The sequence below is a fragment of the Podarcis vaucheri genome, assembly GCF_965113315.1.
Source record: "Podarcis vaucheri genome assembly, chromosome: 6".
Lineage (NCBI taxonomy): Eukaryota > Metazoa > Chordata > Lepidosauria > Squamata > Lacertidae > Podarcis > Podarcis vaucheri.
In genome coordinates, this window is record NC_138764.1 from 96,534,404 (window position 1) to 96,553,773 (window position 19,370).

The 19,370-nt window shown below is 45.7% G+C and overlaps 1 protein-coding gene across 3 annotated transcripts; it reads left to right on the forward strand.

The window, feature by feature from the left end:
* Positions 1–328: 328 nt before the first annotated feature.
* Positions 329–19,202, forward strand: LSM14B (LSM family member 14B). Of its 3 annotated transcripts, XM_082226285.1 has the most exons (9): positions 333–833; positions 10,675–10,838; positions 11,741–11,876; positions 12,831–12,947; positions 15,802–15,969; positions 16,110–16,187; positions 16,855–17,016; positions 17,133–17,286; positions 17,825–19,202. In XM_082226285.1, the coding sequence occupies exons 1-9, from the start codon at positions 713–715 to the stop codon at positions 17,994–17,996; spliced, it is 1,272 nt and encodes a 423-aa protein (XP_082082411.1). In that variant the 5' UTR covers positions 333–712; the 3' UTR covers positions 17,997–19,202. The 3 variants fall into 3 exon arrangements, with proteins under 3 accessions (XP_082082412.1, XP_082082413.1, XP_082082411.1); XM_082226286.1 differs by lacking the exon at positions 16,110–16,187 and having other exon boundaries at positions 329–833; XM_082226287.1 differs by lacking the exon at positions 12,831–12,947 and having other exon boundaries at positions 332–833.
* The last annotated feature ends 168 nt before the right edge of the window (positions 19,203–19,370 follow it).

The following is a 19,370-nucleotide window of genomic DNA, read 5'->3' on the forward strand; positions in this document are numbered from 1 at the left end:
ATCCGATAACTGACGGGCGCTCGTTTTATAACGTGCGCGCGAGGGAGGAACAGGCCGCCCGTCACGTGACGCCGGAGCCGCGCGCCCCCCACCCACCCTGCGCGTTCCCCTCCCATTTCCCTCCCTCTGACCTTCTCCGCCCTCACCGCCTCCTCCTCCTCCTCCCCCCCACCCACCCGTTTCCCTCTCGAGCCGTCCGGCGCGCGCGCGCTCGCATCGCCAAGTGCGCTTGCGCGGCTCCGCCCTTCACTCACCCCTCCCCACCTCCTCCGCACGCTCTCTTTTTTCCCTCTCTCTCACCCCTCCCCTCACGCTGCCCGCCTTGCCTCGCGCGCGCGCGCCCCTCTCCCCCAATCGCCGCCTTGCCTCCGGGGCTATAAAAGGAGCGGCCGGCCGGGGTTTCCTTCCTCAGTCCGCCGCAGCGGCGAGTGGCTCGGGCGTAGCTGAGGAGAGGAACTGAGAAAAAGAGAGAGAGGGAAAAAAAAAAGAGGTCGAGCTGCGGTAAACAATAAAGACGACGACGACGACGACGCCGTGCTAACTCGAGCCTGGCTGCTGGGCCTTGGCTAAGGCAGCCGGTCTTGCGAGCGAGAGTGCTGGTCCCTGGCGGGGTGTCGGCCCGGCCGCCCTCAAGCCCGGACTTCTCCCGCGCCTGCCCTGCGGCGCTCCCCCCCCCCCACCGAGGCCCGCGGCCGCCCAGCCCGGCGACGCCATGAGCTCGGGGACGCCGTACATCGGGAGCAAAATCAGCCTCATCTCCAAGGCGCAGATCCGCTACGAGGGCATCCTCTACACCATCGACACCGACAACTCCACCGTCGCCTTGGCCAAGGGTGGGTAGGGGGCAGACGAAGACCCCCCCCCCTCACAAGGGGGGGGGCGGACGAGCGCGCGTGCCCGTGAGCGCGTGAGGGAGAGAAGGAATAAAAGGGGGTTTGGGGTGGGGAGTGGGTTGGGGGGCGCCAGGAGAGGCGGTGGGTGGGGCCCCCATCCTCTTCTCTCCCCCCCCCCAGGAGAGAAGCGGGTCCGACGTCGGAAAAGTCGCGTTACCTCGAAATCCTTTCTTTTTCCCTTTCCCCCCTCCCTCCCTTCTTCCTCCTCCCTCCTCCAGCGTTTTCCTTTCTTTCATTTGCAGGGGGTGCGGTTTGATGTCTGCCTTCGGCGGGGGAAAGGAGGGAGGCAGCTGAGCTTTAAAGGGGGCGTGTGCCTCCCAAATAGTCCTAATTTGTATGCTCGGCGGTGGGGGTTTTAAAAAAAAAAATGGGCGAGGGGAAAGAAAAACAGCAACCCAGAAAAACATGGCTACTCATAGATGGAGGAGCTGCTGCTGCTGTTGCTGCTGCTCTTGAAATTGAGGTTGAAGGGCCTGGTGGGAAGCTGGAAGGAGAGGTAGGCATTGGGGTGGAGAGCAACGCTTCGGCCTCCTTTGCAAACAGTCTTTGCTTCTTTCCCTCCCCATTCGCCCCCCCCCCGCCGTCTCCCCACGGAGAGGCTGTAAATGACTTGCTTGCAGTACTGCCTTTTCTTTTCGTGCAAACCCCGTGGTGCTAAAAGAGAAAAGAATGCAGAGTTGATATTTATATACTTTGCCATTAGTGGGGAAGATTGCAAATTGCAAGCCAGACAGCGCAGGGGGGGGGGTGGATGTCTGGACAAGGGAAGAGGGTGCCTTAATCATGAGGGCCTTGGGGGTTTTTCGTTTCTTTTTAAACAGTGCGCATGTTTCCCAGGCTCTTGGCTAGACTTGTGCCTAGGTAGCAAAAGGGTCCCCTTGCATGCTGCATGCTTTGTTCTTTAATACAAGTAAGGAATATAATCTTGAGCTACCTGCATCTTCTACCCCTATAGGACAGCCTTTCTCAACCTTGGGACTACATCTCTCATCATCCCCAGCTTGAAGGGACCAGTGGTCAGGGATGATGCGGTTTGTAGTCCAACAATATCTGGAGACCGAAGGTTGAGAAAGTCTGTTCTATAAAAACAGCCTTTGTAGATGCTGCAACACCTTACGACACACTTCCTACCTCTTGCTGTTTCTCACAGAAGAGTAGGCGAGCTTCTTAATTCTACTTGCATAGGCATCCTGCTGACTTTGAAGAGAAAGATGAACAAACTGGAGGCCTTAAGTTGCATACTCTCTGAATAACTTTGGCAGCTGCCTTTTTCCAGTCTTGCAAGCTCACTTTATGGGAAGCAGCTGGTGGTGTGGTGTGGTGTGGAAAATTTTCTGTTCCTATATTTTTCTGTGAAAAATTTCCCCATGTTTAAAAATGTGCTTTGTGAGAATAGATAAGAGAAATTTGATGCCAGCTACATTGCACAGTTTCAGTGTTGTGAAACTTCATCAGGAAGCAGGGCCAGTTTGGGGGAAAAAATCCATGTGCAATACCCATTCTCATGTTCTGGTTATCTGTAAATTGCTGGAAGGAAAGAGACAAAGCAAAAGTACACATCATCTAAGCATGTTTAAACTGATTCAGATTGGTTTCGGGCATGGGTTAATCAGGAGTGAACATTTTATGGAAAACCCACATTACCAGGAGAATGTGTTCTGCAGCCTTTGTAGCTTCTATATGTAGGTTTTGTTATTGTTTAGTCATGTCCGACTCTTTGTGACCCCATGGACCAGAGCACGCCAGGCACTCCTGTCTTCCACTGCCTCCTGCAGTTTGGTCAAAGTGGACTTACTCTGGAAAAGTGTGCCTCAAAATCCAGGTCTCTGAGGGTACGCTTGGGAAAAGATGGTCTTTGCAGCTTCATTTCATCCACTTTGGTCTCTGGATCATCATTTTCTCTTCCCGTCCTATCTTGTCGCTTTTCAAGACTTTGCATGAATAGCTGAGAGTAGAAATGAGAATGTCTAGTCTCCTGTAAAATGCCAAGTATGTAAGGGCACTACTCTATTCACCTGGAGGCCCTCATGTCTTTGACTTGGGGAAGATACGTGGGTCATATTTTCTTTCTCACCTCACTACTTTTGAGAGTCAGGGAAATGTCTCCATGTTTCCCCTTCACTTAATGGGTTGTGGTGCCCCTTCTAAGCTTTAATAGCATGGGCCTGGAAAGCTTCTCTGGGGCCTTTGCCTTGATAATGATGAAAGTGACCTAGGTTCCTGCAGCTGATGTCTGAGGGGCTGCTTTGCCTCCTCCTATCCATCATTTTGTTGTGTTATTTTCAATTTCTCCAGCTTTTGGAATCTGTAAATGGAAAAGGGGATTGTAGGTTGTTGCAGGTGATTGGCACACTAGGTGGCACGGGCATTTAGCTTGTGGGTCATGCCTTGGGGTGGCCCCAGCTTCATCCCTTTTCTTTCTTGGTAAGAGACAGTTATACCACGTTGAAGACAGCTTTTCTCATAGCAAGGTCTCTGAAAGCCTTTCTTCTCGTAAAGGGAATTCCCTTCCTCCCTGCTTATTCCATTTTGTTTGGAGGCTTCACCCCTTGATTTTTTCTTTTCTTTTCCCAACACCTGTAAAGAAAACGGGTTTGTTCGTTCCTTGCATTTGTTTGGGCTTAGAACATCCTGGAGGCCAGTGCTGGGCTGTCCACATCTTTCATAACGCATGGTATTCTCTGGAACATGGTATATAAGTTAGCGCTAAGATTGTGTGCAACTGACAAGTGTTGGGGGGGGCTGATTCTACCCTGATTCTGCTGAGATGGTTAGTTGTGACCTGACTACAAACTGCCCAAGTCTCTAGGTTGAGGAAACAAGAAGGCAGGCCTTGTAGATGGGCAGAATTGCATGTGTTCTGTTATGGCCTTGCCCCTTCATAGTCAGCTCCTGATGTATGTTTCTCTGCTGCTAGAGCCGAAGAAGAGAGCTTGACACACCTGACTGGGATGTGCAGGGTTTAATAGCTGGGTACCTGGCTGCACTGGGGGGGGGGGCGGACAGTGAGCTGCATGTATACTCCATTCTACTTCAATTCCCCACCAGCTTCTTGGAGCAATGTATTCTCTTAATTAAAGAAATATGGTAGACCAGATGTTAGCCTTATGTTTTCTTGTCCAAGGCTAAGAAATCCCTTGTGTGTCTTAATACTAAAGCCCAGCAGCCAAGCAACAGGAGTATTTGGGGGAAGGGAAAATAAACTTTTTTAGTGTAGCTTATCTGATACCTGATCTTGCTATGCTTGATTCAGGAGGGAGATGGCTGTCTGCAGCAGCCAGCCATTGTTCTCTTGTATAGCTTTGTATGCTGTCTGGCTTACCTTACCTTGCAGGCAGTTGGAATGAAGCCCCACCTCCTTCAGCTTGTATGTCTGTCTCCTTTAAAGGTCCTCCATCCTGCTGTCTTGCACTGCTCCTGCCTCTTGCATCAGCCCACATAAAGTGTGATTGAGGACTGATTCTGTGTTCTTTATAGATTTGATATGCACTCAATTGTGAACTGCTGTCTTCTGCGTTTAGCTCAATATCAGGCTCTGTCTCCTCTCCAGTTCCCTAGTATAGGATTAATACTCTTATGTGCATCTTGTTGAAACAGTAGCTGGCTGAAGCAGAGTCCTAGTCCCTCAGATCTGTTTATCAAAAGCAATATGTTTCAGAATTAATAACACTTCGATTGACAGTAAGCAGTTGTGTTTTGAACCTGAACTTGGGCTAGATTTTCTGAATTCCTTCTTGGTTTTAATTTAAGCCAGTTTAATTTAAGCCGGAATTCCTACTTGGTTTTAATTTAAGCCAGTCTCATGGTGATAAAGAAACCATACATCCTAGGCAGTGTCTAGTTTAGGTCAGCAACTAATTTTTTTTGCAAGAACATATTTTGAATATTGCATGGAATGAAGGGCAAGCAATTTGGATTCACCTGAATATTCTTCTGCAGAGACAGGCAAAGGGCTCTTTAATATTTTCCTCTGCTGCTTGACCAGCAACAGATTCTTTGACTTGAGGCAGTGGATTTCCACACACCACCACAAATCTAGGCAAATGGAAACGAACAAGTAAGGTGCTTAAGGAGAGAACTTGTGTCAAACGTGTCTTGCAGTTAACACTGGACTACGTTAAAAGAAAATCTATACTCCTTTCTCTGCTTGCTAGTCTGGAAAAAGAAGCTCATGTGCTTAACAGAGGAGGAGCAGGCTGGATTTAGCTCCCCACTTCCTGCGCCATCAATTGTCTGTTCTTAACCTTTACATAGCAGGACCACAGCTTAGTAGTAATAGTAGAGCACTCACTTTTTTATGCGTAGGACACCCCGTTCAATCCTTAGTATCTCCAGTTAAAAGGATCAGGCAGCGGATGATAGGGAAAATCTGTCTGAGGCTCTGAAGATCTGGCAGAGTAGACAACACTGAGCTAGATGGACAAATAGTCTGATCTGGCATAAGACAGCTTCCTATGTCCCTAGGGAGGCTTATCCTGGGTAACTTTTGCATTGTATTTTGGACATACCATGCTCACAACTTTCCATTGCGAAAATGCAACGCTTCTGCAGCACCAGGAAGTGTCTACTGCAGATAATCCACAGCAGTGTTGCTGGCCACCACCTCCTGCTTCAAAAAGTCCTCAATATTGCCTGCTGTAGTGGTTTGGAGTTACTCGTGCGTAAACTGTCCCCTTTTGGGAGCTTGGCTGCCTGGGTTAAACCGTCTTGACTGCACAGCCCATCTCAGCGTGGCTGCCTCAGTCGCTAGCAGAATCTGTCTGTGGGTGTTTCTTAAACCTTTGCCAGCATAAAAGCTGTTTGACACCCAGCCGTCTCCGCCTCTCATTGCACGGGAGTCTCCTGCGCAGGGAGGGCGTGGGTAGTGGAGGACCAGTGCTCTCCTCACTGACTTCCAAGGAAGAATCCCGGAGCCCTTCCACCTCTTCTCCCATTTGCTCTCCTGGCTCCTTGGTGTTACGCTGATTTCCTTCCCCCTCTATCAAGCTGCATCTCCCCCTAGCGCTGGTACCTTCCCCTGCAGAATCAGAGAGCCTCTCCTCCTTCTGTTGCTCTGATGTCAGTTTCCTGACACCTACCTATGGTCAAGAAATCTTGGCTGGCTTTGTTAGTCTACTAAAATGTTAATTTGAATGACTGCCTATTGCCCAAGAAGGGGAGAACTGTGTCTTCTGGCATAAATGCTGAGCTAAAATGCAACAAGTGAGCCTTTGCCTTTCTCCACAGCTTAGAAGAGAGATGGGAGCTTATATCCCTATTGCGCTAAGACTCAAACAGCAAGAAGTGTTGCAAGTATCTTCTGAGAATCAGTGTAGCATCAGTAAGGGCACATTTCATTTCTCTGTGCTTTTGAAGAAAACATGTAGGAGGGTGTCCACGTGCTGCTTCACACACAGAAGGCGCAGTGTCAGAAATCCCCCAGACATGTTTTGTGACTCTCGTGGGTCCAATTTAAGACCATGTGGAGATCTCTGTATGCCAGGTTGGCAATTGACATCTCCATTTGGCTGGCCCCTTCAGCTTTCTAAAGCAGGTAAGCAGAAGAGCTTATTTACTGCAGTTAAATCCTGGGCTTTTCCCCAAGGAGTACATGGTTCACACACACCCCCAGTTAATTCCATAACGACCCTCTGAGGTAGGTTAGGAGGCTGCAACTGTGAGCTTCATGACTGTGGAGATTTGAACTCTGATCTCACAGGTCCTACTCTGACACACTAACCACTACACTACATTAGCTTCCTAGAGTATGTCTGCTATGGGACAGCTATATCAATCAAGTAGATCAATAAATACGGGGAAAGCAAAATGTTACTTAGATATGGATCTGAAATATTTTCCTTGAAGCTTGAATTTGTTTCGTTCTGGATTCTTTCATTTGTTGTTTTAATGTGTTGTAAACAGCTTTGAGATGATACAAATAATTATTCCATGTGGCAGGGGGAAATGGCACATTGACATTCCATTGTGGCAGCCGTAACCTAGGTTAAAGGTGCCATTTGGTGATTAGATTGTATATCTGAGTTTCTAGCACTGAGAAAGAGAGAAACACAACACTTGGCAGAACAAAACATACTTACCAATATAAGTTGGTGTGAATATATGGATCCTTGATATAAACATAATCCCTTGAGCAGACTTAATTTTGGGCCTACACAAATACAGCATTTCTTGACCTATACTTACGGTAGTAAAGAAATTTTATACTTCACATATGCCCCTGCTCATATTTTTAATTCCTATATCAATAATACCATTGGCAGCTGGCAGAGAATTATGCACCAACATTTTGTCATATTTTTATCTTGTTGTTTCTTCAAGAAGCTCAGAATGGTGCTGACTTTTATTATCTTCAAAAAAACAAACAAAAAATCCTGTGACATCCACTGTGCTGTGTGTGACCAGCCCTAGGTCACCCAGTGAACTTCATGGTTGAGAGAAGATTAAACTCATGCTGTTTTAGCTGGTCATAGAAGCCTAAAATTGTAGAGTTGGAAGGGACAATGAGTGTCTAGTCCAACCCCCTGCAATGCAGGAATGTCGACTAAAGCATCCATGATAAATGGCCATCCAATTTCTGCTTAAAAACCTCCAAGGAAGGAGAGTCCACAACCTCCCAAGGGAGTCCGTTCCACTGTCAAGCAGCTCATACCATCAGAAAGTTCTTCCTGATGTTTGGTTGGAATCACCTGGTATCTTGGAAGACATTGGTTTGGGTTCTGCCCTCTGGAACAGGAGAAAACAAGCATGCTCTATGTGACAGCCCTTTAGATATTTGAAGATGGTTATTATATCCTGTCTCCTGTTCAAGCTAAACATACCCATTCCTCATAAGGCTTGGTTTCAAGACCCTTCATCATCTTAGTAGTGCTCTCCTCTGCACAAGTTCTAGCTTGTCAATATCCTTAAATTGTGGAGCCCAGAACTGGACACAGTGTGGTCCGACCAAGAAAGAAGAGAGCAGGACTAAGTTCTGGTACTTCCCTTGATCTGAAGCTGCCTAGAATAACATTAGATCCCCCCCCCCTGCCATATCACACTGTACTCTTAAGGGTTTTCAGCTTCCTGCTCAGTCTCATAGTTCCTTGGTTTACGTCAAAGGCTGTGTCCGGCAATATCGTTTGTATCCACAAGAATCAGAAAGAAGAGGTTATGGTCGGTGGGCTTTATAAGACTTGGCAACTTTGGTCACATGAATCTTTGCACCTGGAAGACAGGACACCTCCTGTGACGTCCTGTTTCCTCCGCACACTGCTGCCCCTGTCCTCCGCAGTATGGAGCCACTTAATACCACCGCAGGTCTCTACCTACTCTGGGGAGTGGCAGGAATTGTTCTGTATGCTGTACCTTCCACAGCCACCTTGGTGTAATCTGAGTTCTGCAACTGCTATCCTTGCTCTTCTGGCCCAGAATCTGTCTGAGGTGAGGGCATGGAATCAATTTTGCAGCTCCAGTGGCACAGCATGACTCCTAACAAGTCCTGCTTCTGTGTGTCATGTTCCTCCAGGGGTTTGTCTCCTGCAGTGCGCAATCTTCCTCCTCTCTGGGGGCACCCCATCTGTGTCGCTGTTCCATGACGGTCTACTCTGCTCTAAGCTTGCACTTGCTGCAGGTGTAATTATTTTGCACATTCTCGAGCAGGAAGACAAACATGGCAGGTCGCTGCAGCAGCTTCTCCACTGTCCATGTCTCTTGGTCCTACAGACAGTGCAATACTGCACTCTGGGCCATCCTCACAAACAACCCTCTTTACAAGTCCTTGTCAGGAGCTCCCAGAGGCTGCAGCCAGCTAAATACAAAGGTTTCCCCCTAATAGTTTGGAGCTTTTATTGTTGGCAACACAGCTACCTTTACTTGTTTTCTCTGATTGAATCATTTTAGTCCTTGCTGCGGTTGCTACTGTGCTGCCTTGTTCTCTGATCACCAGTAGCCAAGCAAAACACACCTCTTCCATCTCTAAGGCTCTAGTCTCAGTTCTCAGCTCTGCCTGCTATCTGCAGCCAAGGATATAGAAACCAAGTTCTCACTGTCTCCCAAAGAAGGGATTCTTTCTCAGTAGGTTGAAGTGGGAAGAAGACTGCCCAGTATTGGCTTAGTTAGAAGACTTGTGCATAGTTCTGGATGGTATAGTGAGGAGTATCATGAACATGTAAATAGAGCTATGACAGCCTTAATCCTCTTCGCAGCATCATATTTATGTAAATGGGAAGCCTGCCAATAGCTGCATCGGAAGCTTAACTATCTGGAAAATGCTGAATTTATTCAGCTCACTCCAACATAAATGTAACTGATCTGTAAAAGGGAAACTTGGTACTATTAAAACATGTGTAAAACATTATTGGTTGGGTTCACAAATGTGTTCATGCAACAACCCTCTGGCATTTTTGAAGGTCTGGTTTGAGGACAACTGTTCTAGAGTAACTGTTCTTTCTCTTGGCTGCTTGAGAGACTCTTAAAAAAATATCCTTTGCTTCCTTTAAATCATTGTGACCTGGTGGACTTACCAACACAACTTTTTATATTCCTGTTCCCTTTCTGCTGAGATGGGAGAGGCTTGAATTTAAGGGAGAATGAAGTGATAGATGTCTTGTACGATGCTGTTAATGCTTTCTGCCCCCCCCTTCCTCTCCTGCCTCTTAACTGAGCTTCCTTTTAACCCTGTGCTATGGTCTCATTACTGCTCTACAAATTACTGGGGAACATAAATCCTGTGCGTTGAAATGTGGACTCAATTTGACTAAATTGCTGAGCCAGACGTGCTTATACAAAGCAAACTCAATGGGGTTATATAATAATTTATTATTTATACCCCGCCCATCTGGTTAAGTTTTCCAGCCACTCTGGGCGGTTCCCAATCGAGTGTTAAAAACAATACAGCATTAAATATTAAAAACGTCACGAAACAGGGCTGCCTTCAGGTGTCTTTTAAAAATAGGCTAGCTGCTTATTTCCTTGACATCTGAACGGAGGGCGTTCCACAGGGTGGGCTACTGAGAAGGCCCTCTGTCTGGTTCCCTGTAACCGTCTTGCAATGAGGTAACCACCAGAATGCCCTCGGCGCTGAACGATGGGGGTGGAGATGCTCCTTCAGGTATACATGGCTGGGGAACCTGTGGGCTGCTGTCCTGGCCATTGACCAGTCTGCTTGGAGCTGTTGGGAGCCTGCAAACATCTGAAGGTTCCCCATCTGTGTTCTAGAACCTTGACAAATGTTGTTGTCCTTGATACTAAAGACTGATCTCCTTTCCAGTATTTCCAAGTGATTCATATTTTAGAAAGCTAACAAATACACAATGAATTAACAATCAATAGATCTGAATTCAAAGTAATAAAATGCCTCATCAGGATTAAAAGGCCTGGGGGGGATGTCTTTGCCTGGAGTGAAAAAGATACTGATAAAGAGTGGGTATTGGAGGAATAGTAGTTGCATATTCAGAGGACTTCCATCCATTCCTCTGTAATAGTTTTGCAACAGCCAGTTTGTAGTCCTGCTTTATAGTGCAGTGCAAACAAGGGGGAGTCAGGAGGTGGTTTTCAGCATCAGTCACCACAAGTACAAAGAGCTGCTTGCACTGGAATTGTTGAAGGGAAGAGAGCTTGCCCCTTGGACAAATTAGGATGTAGCAGGCAAGGTCAGAACAGACGTCCCAGCTCCAGTCCTCAGAATTGTAGTTCAAGCAGATCAGGGGAGACCCTGCTATCAAATACGTTTCATAAAGGCAGTATAAAATGGCCTGTTGTCTTCCAAGTATTAAAATTAGTACTTTTTCTTTAATGTTCAAAGTGCGCTCTTTTGGAACTGAAGATCGTCCCACAGACCGCCCTGCCCCTCCAAGGGAAGAAGTTTATGAATATATCATCTTTCGAGGTAGTGATATTAAAGATATCACTGTATGTGAGCCTCCAAAAGCGCAGCATAATCTCCCCCAGGATCCTGCTATTGTCCAGGTAAGTTATTTCATCTGAAACGCCAGTGGTGGCTTCATCCAGCAGTTGAGCTTGGCCCCCCTTGTGTCACTTAATTGAATTATCACTATTGGAGGTTTTTTTACATTTCCCTCTGGCCTTGCTGCCCACTGTCCCTCCTCTCCCAACCCACTTTGTGTGCATCTATAACTGAGGATTACAGTTCATGCATTTGAAGTGGGACTCTCATCCACAAAATGTTATTATGCCATAATATTTTTTAGTCTTTAAGATGTCACAAGATTGTTCTGTTTGTTTGGTACAACAGACAACCAAGACAGCCCCTCTGTTTACCATTTCTTAGATTCCAGTTAGGCTATTCCCCCTATATTAAGAGTGTTTGTTCCTTTGTGAGTGCTAGCTCTCACCCCCCCCCCAAAAAAAAAAGGTATGATAGGGTAGCAATCAATTCTGTTCCGTCCCCACCCTTGTCCGGCTTTGTTTGCTGACAACCTGTGCATTGTAGCTGTTAACCTACAAGGACCTGTGCTATTTTGTAGTAGTGATGTTAAACATTCTGAATGTTAAAAAACAACTGTGCTGGCATTGAATATTTTTCTACCTCCTGTCCGTCTTCATTTTGCAGCCTTTAACTTTATGCACTCCCCAGGGAGGTTCGCCTGGTGCCTTCATTATACACTTTTAGGCACCAGGCAAAAACATTCCTCTTTGACCAGGCCTTTGGTTGATTGACACCCAATGCCCTTTTAATATTTTTCTTGTTTGTGGGTGTGGGGTAGGGGGATTATTGAGTTGTTTTTGTTTACATTTATGTATTTTGTTTTGTTTTTTCATATTGTGTTTTTATCCTGTCAGCCTGTGACCTGTGGGTATAGGGTGGTGTACAAATTTAATAAACAATATGGTGTTCTCTCATTTTGTAGTCTTCTCTGAGCTCTGCCTCAGCACCCTCCTTTCAGCCACACGTGCCTTACAGTCCCTTCCGAGGTATGCCGCCCTACAGCCAGCTTGCTGCCAGCTCTTTAATTAGCCAGCAGTATGCAGCTTCCCTTGGTTTAGGTGAGTACTGTAACAATAAACTGATATGTCTGCCTGGGCTGTACCACTCCAGATTGCAGCTGGAGATTCGCAGGGAATGCTGTTCAGTTTCCAGAATGGGGGAGACTTCTGTATTGATTGGAGAGAGAAGAGGCTTTGAATGTTTTTGTTTTGTTTTTCTTCCCGTTGGGAAGAATTCCATCACGTGAGTCTCCTCCTGCTGTCTAAAGTGGACAGCCCAGACATTTGTTTACCACCTGCAGTGAGAGCTAAACTGAAGACGTATATTGTGTGTATTCCTCAGTTGTTAAAAGCACGTCTTTTCAGCAGCCCATGTCTTATTGGAATTAAGCTTGATTTCTTTGCTTTAGCTGCTGACTAGAAACAAGCTAGCTTTATGAATTGAATCTTGTAGGAGTCCTCCACCTTGGGAAAGGCTGCTCATTCTGTGGTGCAACAGACCGAACCTGGATCAGAGCTGATACCTTTGGACTAATCCCAGCTCATTCATAAACTCCTTGTGATTCCTCAGCTGTAAAATGAGAGTAAGGGTGTCATCTGATCACAGCGAGTGAGAAGAAACTGTACCGGGTTTTAAGAACGCTTAACTATATATATTTTTGTCAGCAGTTAAGTTTCCAGCTTAACTGCTTTCCATTTATCAGCTGAAAATTGGAGAGGAGGAATCCAAGGCAGTATGTTTGGGCAGTTGCTTCCATTTTAGGTGCTTATTAGCAATGTAGGTTATTTAAAGGCATTGATAGGCTGATTCCTAAGTTGTGTGATGCAGAATGTTCTTCTGGTACCAATATCTGTTTTGTTCCTGGTTAAATTCTCCCCAGTCTCAAAACTGTAATAACACACACAGATCTTGAGCCATCTTTCTTTCCCATCTCACCTGGATAACTCCTAGTGCCTTGTGTCTTATTGGTATCCCTCTTTGCTTTGTCTTTTCCCCTCCTGTCTTTCTTTTAGAGAAACTGGTAAGCCCTCCAGCATCAGCAGCTGCTTCCAGTCCTAGCACTTCTTCGTCTCCTCAGCCAGTTTCAGAGCCTGACTTGTCATCAGAGCCACACCTGCTGTCTTCTAAGGGTAACAGCAGCTTGAGGATTCCAAGTATTTGGAAGAACTGCATGGTGTTTTCAAAACCATTTTGTCTTTTAACCCCCCCTTCTTGCTCCTGAACAGAGTTAACCTCAGCAAGGATTACAGCAGTAGTCTTTCTGAAAACCTTGGTGCATTTGCTTCTGCTCCAGGTATTTGATTGGTGGACGAAAAGGAGCTTGAGTTCTGGGTAGTGTTTTAAATGTTGAGGCAGAACTACCTAGAGGGAAGGTGGCTAGTGGCGTAGGAGAAATCCAGTGAAATGTGGGGACCAGGAAGCAAGGAGGCTGGACAGTGATCACTAGTTGAGTTCAGAAACCCTTCTTTGAAGGCTACACCATGGAGCTTCCGGAAGAGTGCCTGCAAAACTATGATGATCAGAAACGACAATGCAAATTGAAGTTCAAGGAATTGAACCTGTAAGCCTAGAATACTGACGGCTTATAGGACATGCATGACACCAAGCTGTTGTATAGCGGAATGTCTTGTCTGTGGATGACTGGCTGGCCTTGGATAAGATTTGGGCTACTCTTGTGGCCTTTTAAAATGTGTTGGTTTAGAGATTCTGGTTTGAGATTGGGCTACAAATATCAGATGCCAAGGTTTCACAAGAGGAGAGGAGAAGTAACTGCTTGGGGGGCGGGGAGAGGGTGTCTGCTGAGAATGGGACAATGTTCAAAACTGCATGAAGGAATTTCTACATTAAAATTTGCCTGTGAGGGCTGCGTTGCATGTTATGCTTTGTGTGGCTACTAAGCTGTTCTCTTGCATGTGTCTTGTCCGTGGCTGTGCATTGTCTGTCCAGCTTGGGAACATAATTGACGCTTGCTAGGCAGGTTGCATTACCTTGGCATGAATTAACTTGGGGGTTTTTTTAGAACAGAGGTCTAAGGCTCTGCAAATGTCTCTCTTGGCTGCAAATCTAATCAAAACTGCTTTTCTGAATCAAGGATTCTGGGGAAGCTTATAGGGGGCTTGAGCCGTCTGAATATCGTGCATCATACGTTCAGGGGGATAGTGAGTTGTGACAGGTTTGTTGCAATATTTCCACATGGAGGTAAGTTGTAGTTGGCTCCATCAGATTTTCCTCTGGTGATGCTCGAGTTTGCTTTTTAAGGGCTCTTCAATTAATGGTACGCATTGTCCATTGGCTGCTTTAGCAAGAGGTTCAAATCTGCATTCTTAATAAAAACAATTTGGTCAAACTGCGCTGAGACTAAACTTTACACTGAAGTGTTTGGGTTGCGTTTTGGTGGCAATTTACCGTGCCTAGTTGCTTTTAGTTACAGCATGATCTAGCCCCTAAATGCCATTGTAGTGCGAAGCTAAATATGCACAAGGGACAGTGCTGGAACATTTAATCTCAATTCTGGGAGGCAAGAGGATGAGCGTTGTACGTTGGAACAACAGGAACTATACAATCATCAACAAAAAAGAAAATTCTGCACCCAAACTACTATGTGTGCTTTTTAGTTCAAGAAGGAAGGCTTTCAAAAGATTTTCACATTTTTGAGACAAACTTTGGTTTCCACTATGGTTTTACGAGATTTTCTCACTGTTAAGAGGTTTAAGTGGTGAGATGGAGTAACGAGTTTAGTACCTGTTGAGTGGCAGAGTTGTGCCACATGTCTGCTACCTAACGAAACTCCTGCTGAATTTCTTTCCCCGTCCCCCGCCCTGCAAAGGTTCCAGACTTCACTGTGTCTGTCAACTTGGTTTCAAGCTATGTTAACACGGGTGAGACATTGGGAGCAATTTTCAGAAACAGGGATTTAGTGGCGACCCAAATACTTTATTGGAAATATACAAACTGCCTAAACATTTTCTTACAATCCAGCGGTACATAAATTTTGCTAGATAAGTAAATAAATAAATAAAAACTCTACTCACGGTTCGTCTCTCTTCTATACCATGAACAGCCATATTCTGTACCTTAACCAAATAATAGTTCTTGTGGATTTGCTACTACTGGGTAGCAGCGTGCCTTTGCGAGGGGAAAAGCCTGTTTAAGTTAGTACTTTTTCAGAGCAATGTGAGGTCCAAGGCACATGGGGAAGTGAAGGGCTGACAGGCCGCAGAAACCATGCAGGTGTGCTAGTTTGCTATGGATTATTGGCTACTAAGTACCTCTTTGAAATGTGTGCTTATGCATGAGGATCAGAACATGTGTAAACCATGTGGCTATGTAGAAGGCTAACATCTGTGATAATGCATGCAATTTAAACCAGTTGAACACTCCTGGTTGACACCGAGGGTGGGACATTTTGGACCTGTGGCCAATCGCTACCTTCCAGGCCTTGGGGCTCTTACCCAGGCCTGATCCCTCATTGGCCCTGTTCCACACCCTCCTTGAGTGTTCTTGCTTGGCTGGAATGGGCCCTTGAACTCGGATAATTTATGTAGCTTGCTTGCCTCAATGGAGAGGTGTGTTTGTGTAGAAACTAGTTTACAGTACAAGGTAAAAGTTACATTTTTCACTTCAGCCTGTGAGTACTCTCACTAAACATTTGCCTAGATTTCCGTCTGGGGCCATCTTGTTCAACCTGATAGCTGTCAGTTTGAATGCTTCTCAGTGGTGAATCTGACTTCCCAACATCAGTTAAAAGAAAATTTAGATTCTATATGTATTTTATTTCTATGCTATTACTCTCATTTCCTGGACTGGATTAAAACCAAGCCGCCATCTCTCCTGAACATAGTCTCAAATGCAGGAAATGTATTCTAGGTGAAGCCCCTTTTCAGCAGAACTTTCTGTTCCAAACTCTTTTGGCAGGATGTGGGAGACTAGTTCCAGTTCAGAACCACCACCTTGAATCCTGACAATTCCTTGGTTTCCCCACAGGAGCTGCTTTTCCATCAGTTCATTCAGTGCGCAAAAGTCCCATGGTGGAGCAGGCTGTTCAGACGGGCCCCATTGAAAACTTGAATCCCAAAAAAGCTCCTCCAATCAAAGTCATTCCAGCGGTCCAGCGGAACATGCGCCAGATTCCACAAAGTAACAAGACAAGTGGTACAGAAATGCTTTCTTTCAGAAATATGTCAGCACTGTTAAAACCAGGTCTTTTTTCTGCTTCAGCTAACATCTGCTGATACCGTTCAGCTTGTTGGTTTATATTGTTGAGTTGAATAGACTTTCCTATTTTGCCTTAGATACAGTTGAGCCAGCGCCTGTTCAAATGCAAGGGCAAGTGAATGATGAGAATAGAAGGCCTCAGAGGAGGAGATCAGGTATGTTACCTGACTGTAGATTTTTTCCACACTGAATTGCCTTCCTGTGTGTTACTTCTGTATGTGTAAGATTGGGCAGAAGAACATGGATTAATGCACCACTGATTCTAGAGGACTAGAACAAAATGGCATTTGATAATGTCATGTCTAGAAAGGAAAGCATGTGGATAACTGGCAAATCACATCTTTGACCCACAAGACCCTGAGGTCTGTCTAGTTAACATGACTTAAGCAATCCAAAGCACAGACCATCGTCAGTCCATTTGAAAATGTCAAAATCCAAGTTGAAATTTCTTGAGTTATGAGCCAATTAGTATGCCTGAATGGCTACTCTAACTTCCAGTTACTTGAAAACTTCACAATAGCAGTTCAGTAGCAAAAGGTCTCACTGTGTTACAGCTTTAATTGAGAAGGGGCCTGAATTGTTGAATCCTAGAAGTTCATGAATGGGTAAATTCAAATACTGGGTGTTCTGGTGCTACACACCAGTATTACACTCATAGGCATTCAAGTAGCAAATAGCCAGAGCAGCTGGGCTGCTATAATTATCTCCACAACAGAAGTATAATGACAGGTGTAGCATCACTCCATGGTCACATGCAAGGAACCTGGCCTGTCTAGAGCCAGGGAAACTCAAGTTAGGAAGTATTCTTCTACTTCTTTTCAGGAAACAGGAGAACCAGGAATCGCTCCCGAGGGCAGAATCGACCCACTACCGTGAAAGAGAATACAATAAAGTTTGAGGGCGACTTTGACTTTGAAACTGCAAATGCGCAATTCAACCGAGAAGAGCTGGACAAAGAATTCAAGAAGAAGCTCAATTTTAAAGGTTTGCAAGTTCGCTAATGTGTGTTCTTGTTGTGATCAGTTCCTCCAGAAATGGGTGAAGGGCTGAGGACAAATGGCAACGTGGCTTGTTCATTGCGCACGAATGTGTTTTTCCAGATGAGAAAGTTGAGGCAGGAGAAGAAAAGGGGGAGCCTGCTGTGGCTGCTGAGAATTGCGATGGCAATGCAGATGAAGAACTCCTAGGGCCCAACTGCTACTATGACAAATCCAAGTCTTTCTTTGACAACATCTCATCAGAACTGAAACAAAGGTTAGTTTCTCAATGATCTTGGAACCTCCGCTTTATAGATTCATTGGCTTTCTAATCATAGTCATCAGAAGTCCACAGTTCTGTTCATTTAGGCATCCCTTCCCCCACCCTCCCTGGTCAGGGAGCTTGTGCTATATCAGCTTGTGAAGTTGATCTGAGGCTGAATGTTCAAAATCATCGTCGTTATCATATTGAAGAGTAAATTGGTACTCTGTCCTTAACTGTGCACATCATTCAAGGGAACGGTTTGCAACACCATCTTGGGGAAAACATGTACAGTGGTACCTCGGGTTAAGTACTTAATTCGTTCTGGAGGTCCGTTCTTAACCTGAAACTGTTCTTAACCTGAAGCACCACTTTAGGTAATGGGGCCTCCCGCTGCTGCCACGCCGCCGGAGCGCAATTTCTGTTCTCATCCTGAAGCAAAGTTCTTAACCCGAGGTACTATTTCTGGGTTAGCGGAGTCTGTAACTGGAAGTGTATGTAACCCGAGGTACCACTGTATTACGATTGGGAAAACTGATCCTTTGTTCCTTAGTTCAAGGCGTACAACGTGGGCCGAAGAACGGAAGCTCAACACAGAGACGTTTGGTGTGTCTGGGCGGTTTCTCCGTGGCCGCAGCTTTCGTGGGGGATTTCGTGGCGGAAGGGGGTCTGGAGCTGTGCGGCGAAGTCAGGCTCCTCCCAGAGTGGGCACTGGAAGAGTGTGAACCTTGCAGGCAAGCTGTAAAATTAAATTATCTTTGATTCTGGGTCTGGAGTGCTTTGGGGCATTCTCTGTATCAAGTAAATCAAATTGTCTACCCGGTAAAATGAATTTGTCCATCGGAACCAGCCAGTTCAGGATCTTCATGGCAGTGAAACTCAGGAAACTGTTTCTGTAGAGCTGTATTTGTCCTGTGATTTCTTTGGAGAAAGGATAATAAAATGCAGGTTCTGGCTCAGCTCTTGGCGTTAAGGGAAGTGTGACATAGAAGCAGCTCTCTGCTGTCTGTTTCTAACCTGCTCCTAGAGAACCAGGTTGGGAGGCAATAGGGAAAATGTTCTCATGGAAATGTAAAATGCCTGTTTTTCTTTCTGTTGTCCAGGTTCTCAAGCATGTTCTGTTACGATGTGTACATAGGAAGGAGGTAACAAGCAGACCTGCTGCACTTAAAACATGGGTGAATGGAGTGATATGTCCACAAGCTTGTACTCCTGACGGCACTGCTGCTTCTGTGTCAAAGCAGGATTGGCGCACTGGAGCAACTTGGACAAAGATGCGTGCTCACTAACCACCTTTACCAGGAGTCTCTTCTTTTTTTTCTTTAAGGTAGCACAAGGAACTTGTGCTGCTTCTAGGTTCCAAAGGCTGCTATAGCTGAACACGCAGAACACCTAATCTGTTCCCTGAAGGAGATGAGACAATTCTAAATTCTTCAAAAAGCGAACCAAAGCTTGTTTGAAACCAGCAACCTCTTAATCTGTGGAACAAAGATTCTGCTGGTCTCCTTCCTTCTGTTGTTTTCTGATTTCTTTCTTTTGTCTTTTCACCATTCACCCTCCAGGTTGAAACAAATCATTTTGATGTCTAGAAACGAGTTGTAGTGCAACAAGTTGTATGTAATGCGGTGATGGGAATTGTCGCTGATCATGTATCTGTAATTCTGGGTTCACCACGTAAATGTATAGTTTCTAATGGAGAACTGTACAACAAATTTTCTTGAGGTGCTGGTCACCTCTCCTGTAGGAATGCTAAGCAACTAAGCTGGCCAATGGCAAGTGCCGTTCTCCAGCCCCCCCCCCCCATATTAGCCTCCTCCTCCTCCCATGTTGCAGTGAAGCTTTCTCCATGCGAGGAAGGCTACACATTATGGGATACCCATGCAGCAACTCTTAAAGGAGATTTGAGATTTTACCCCACCCTTACTTAAAGGGGGGGGAAAAAGTTTAAGCTTTTGGTTAATAGTCCTTTTCTTGGAGAAAGAGCAATACATGCTTTGTATTCTTGGAACACGAGTAGGACTTCGAATCCTCAAAATGGGGAAGGGGAACCTAAATGGAACTTAGGAAACCAGCATGTTCCAAGTCCGCCAACCGATTCC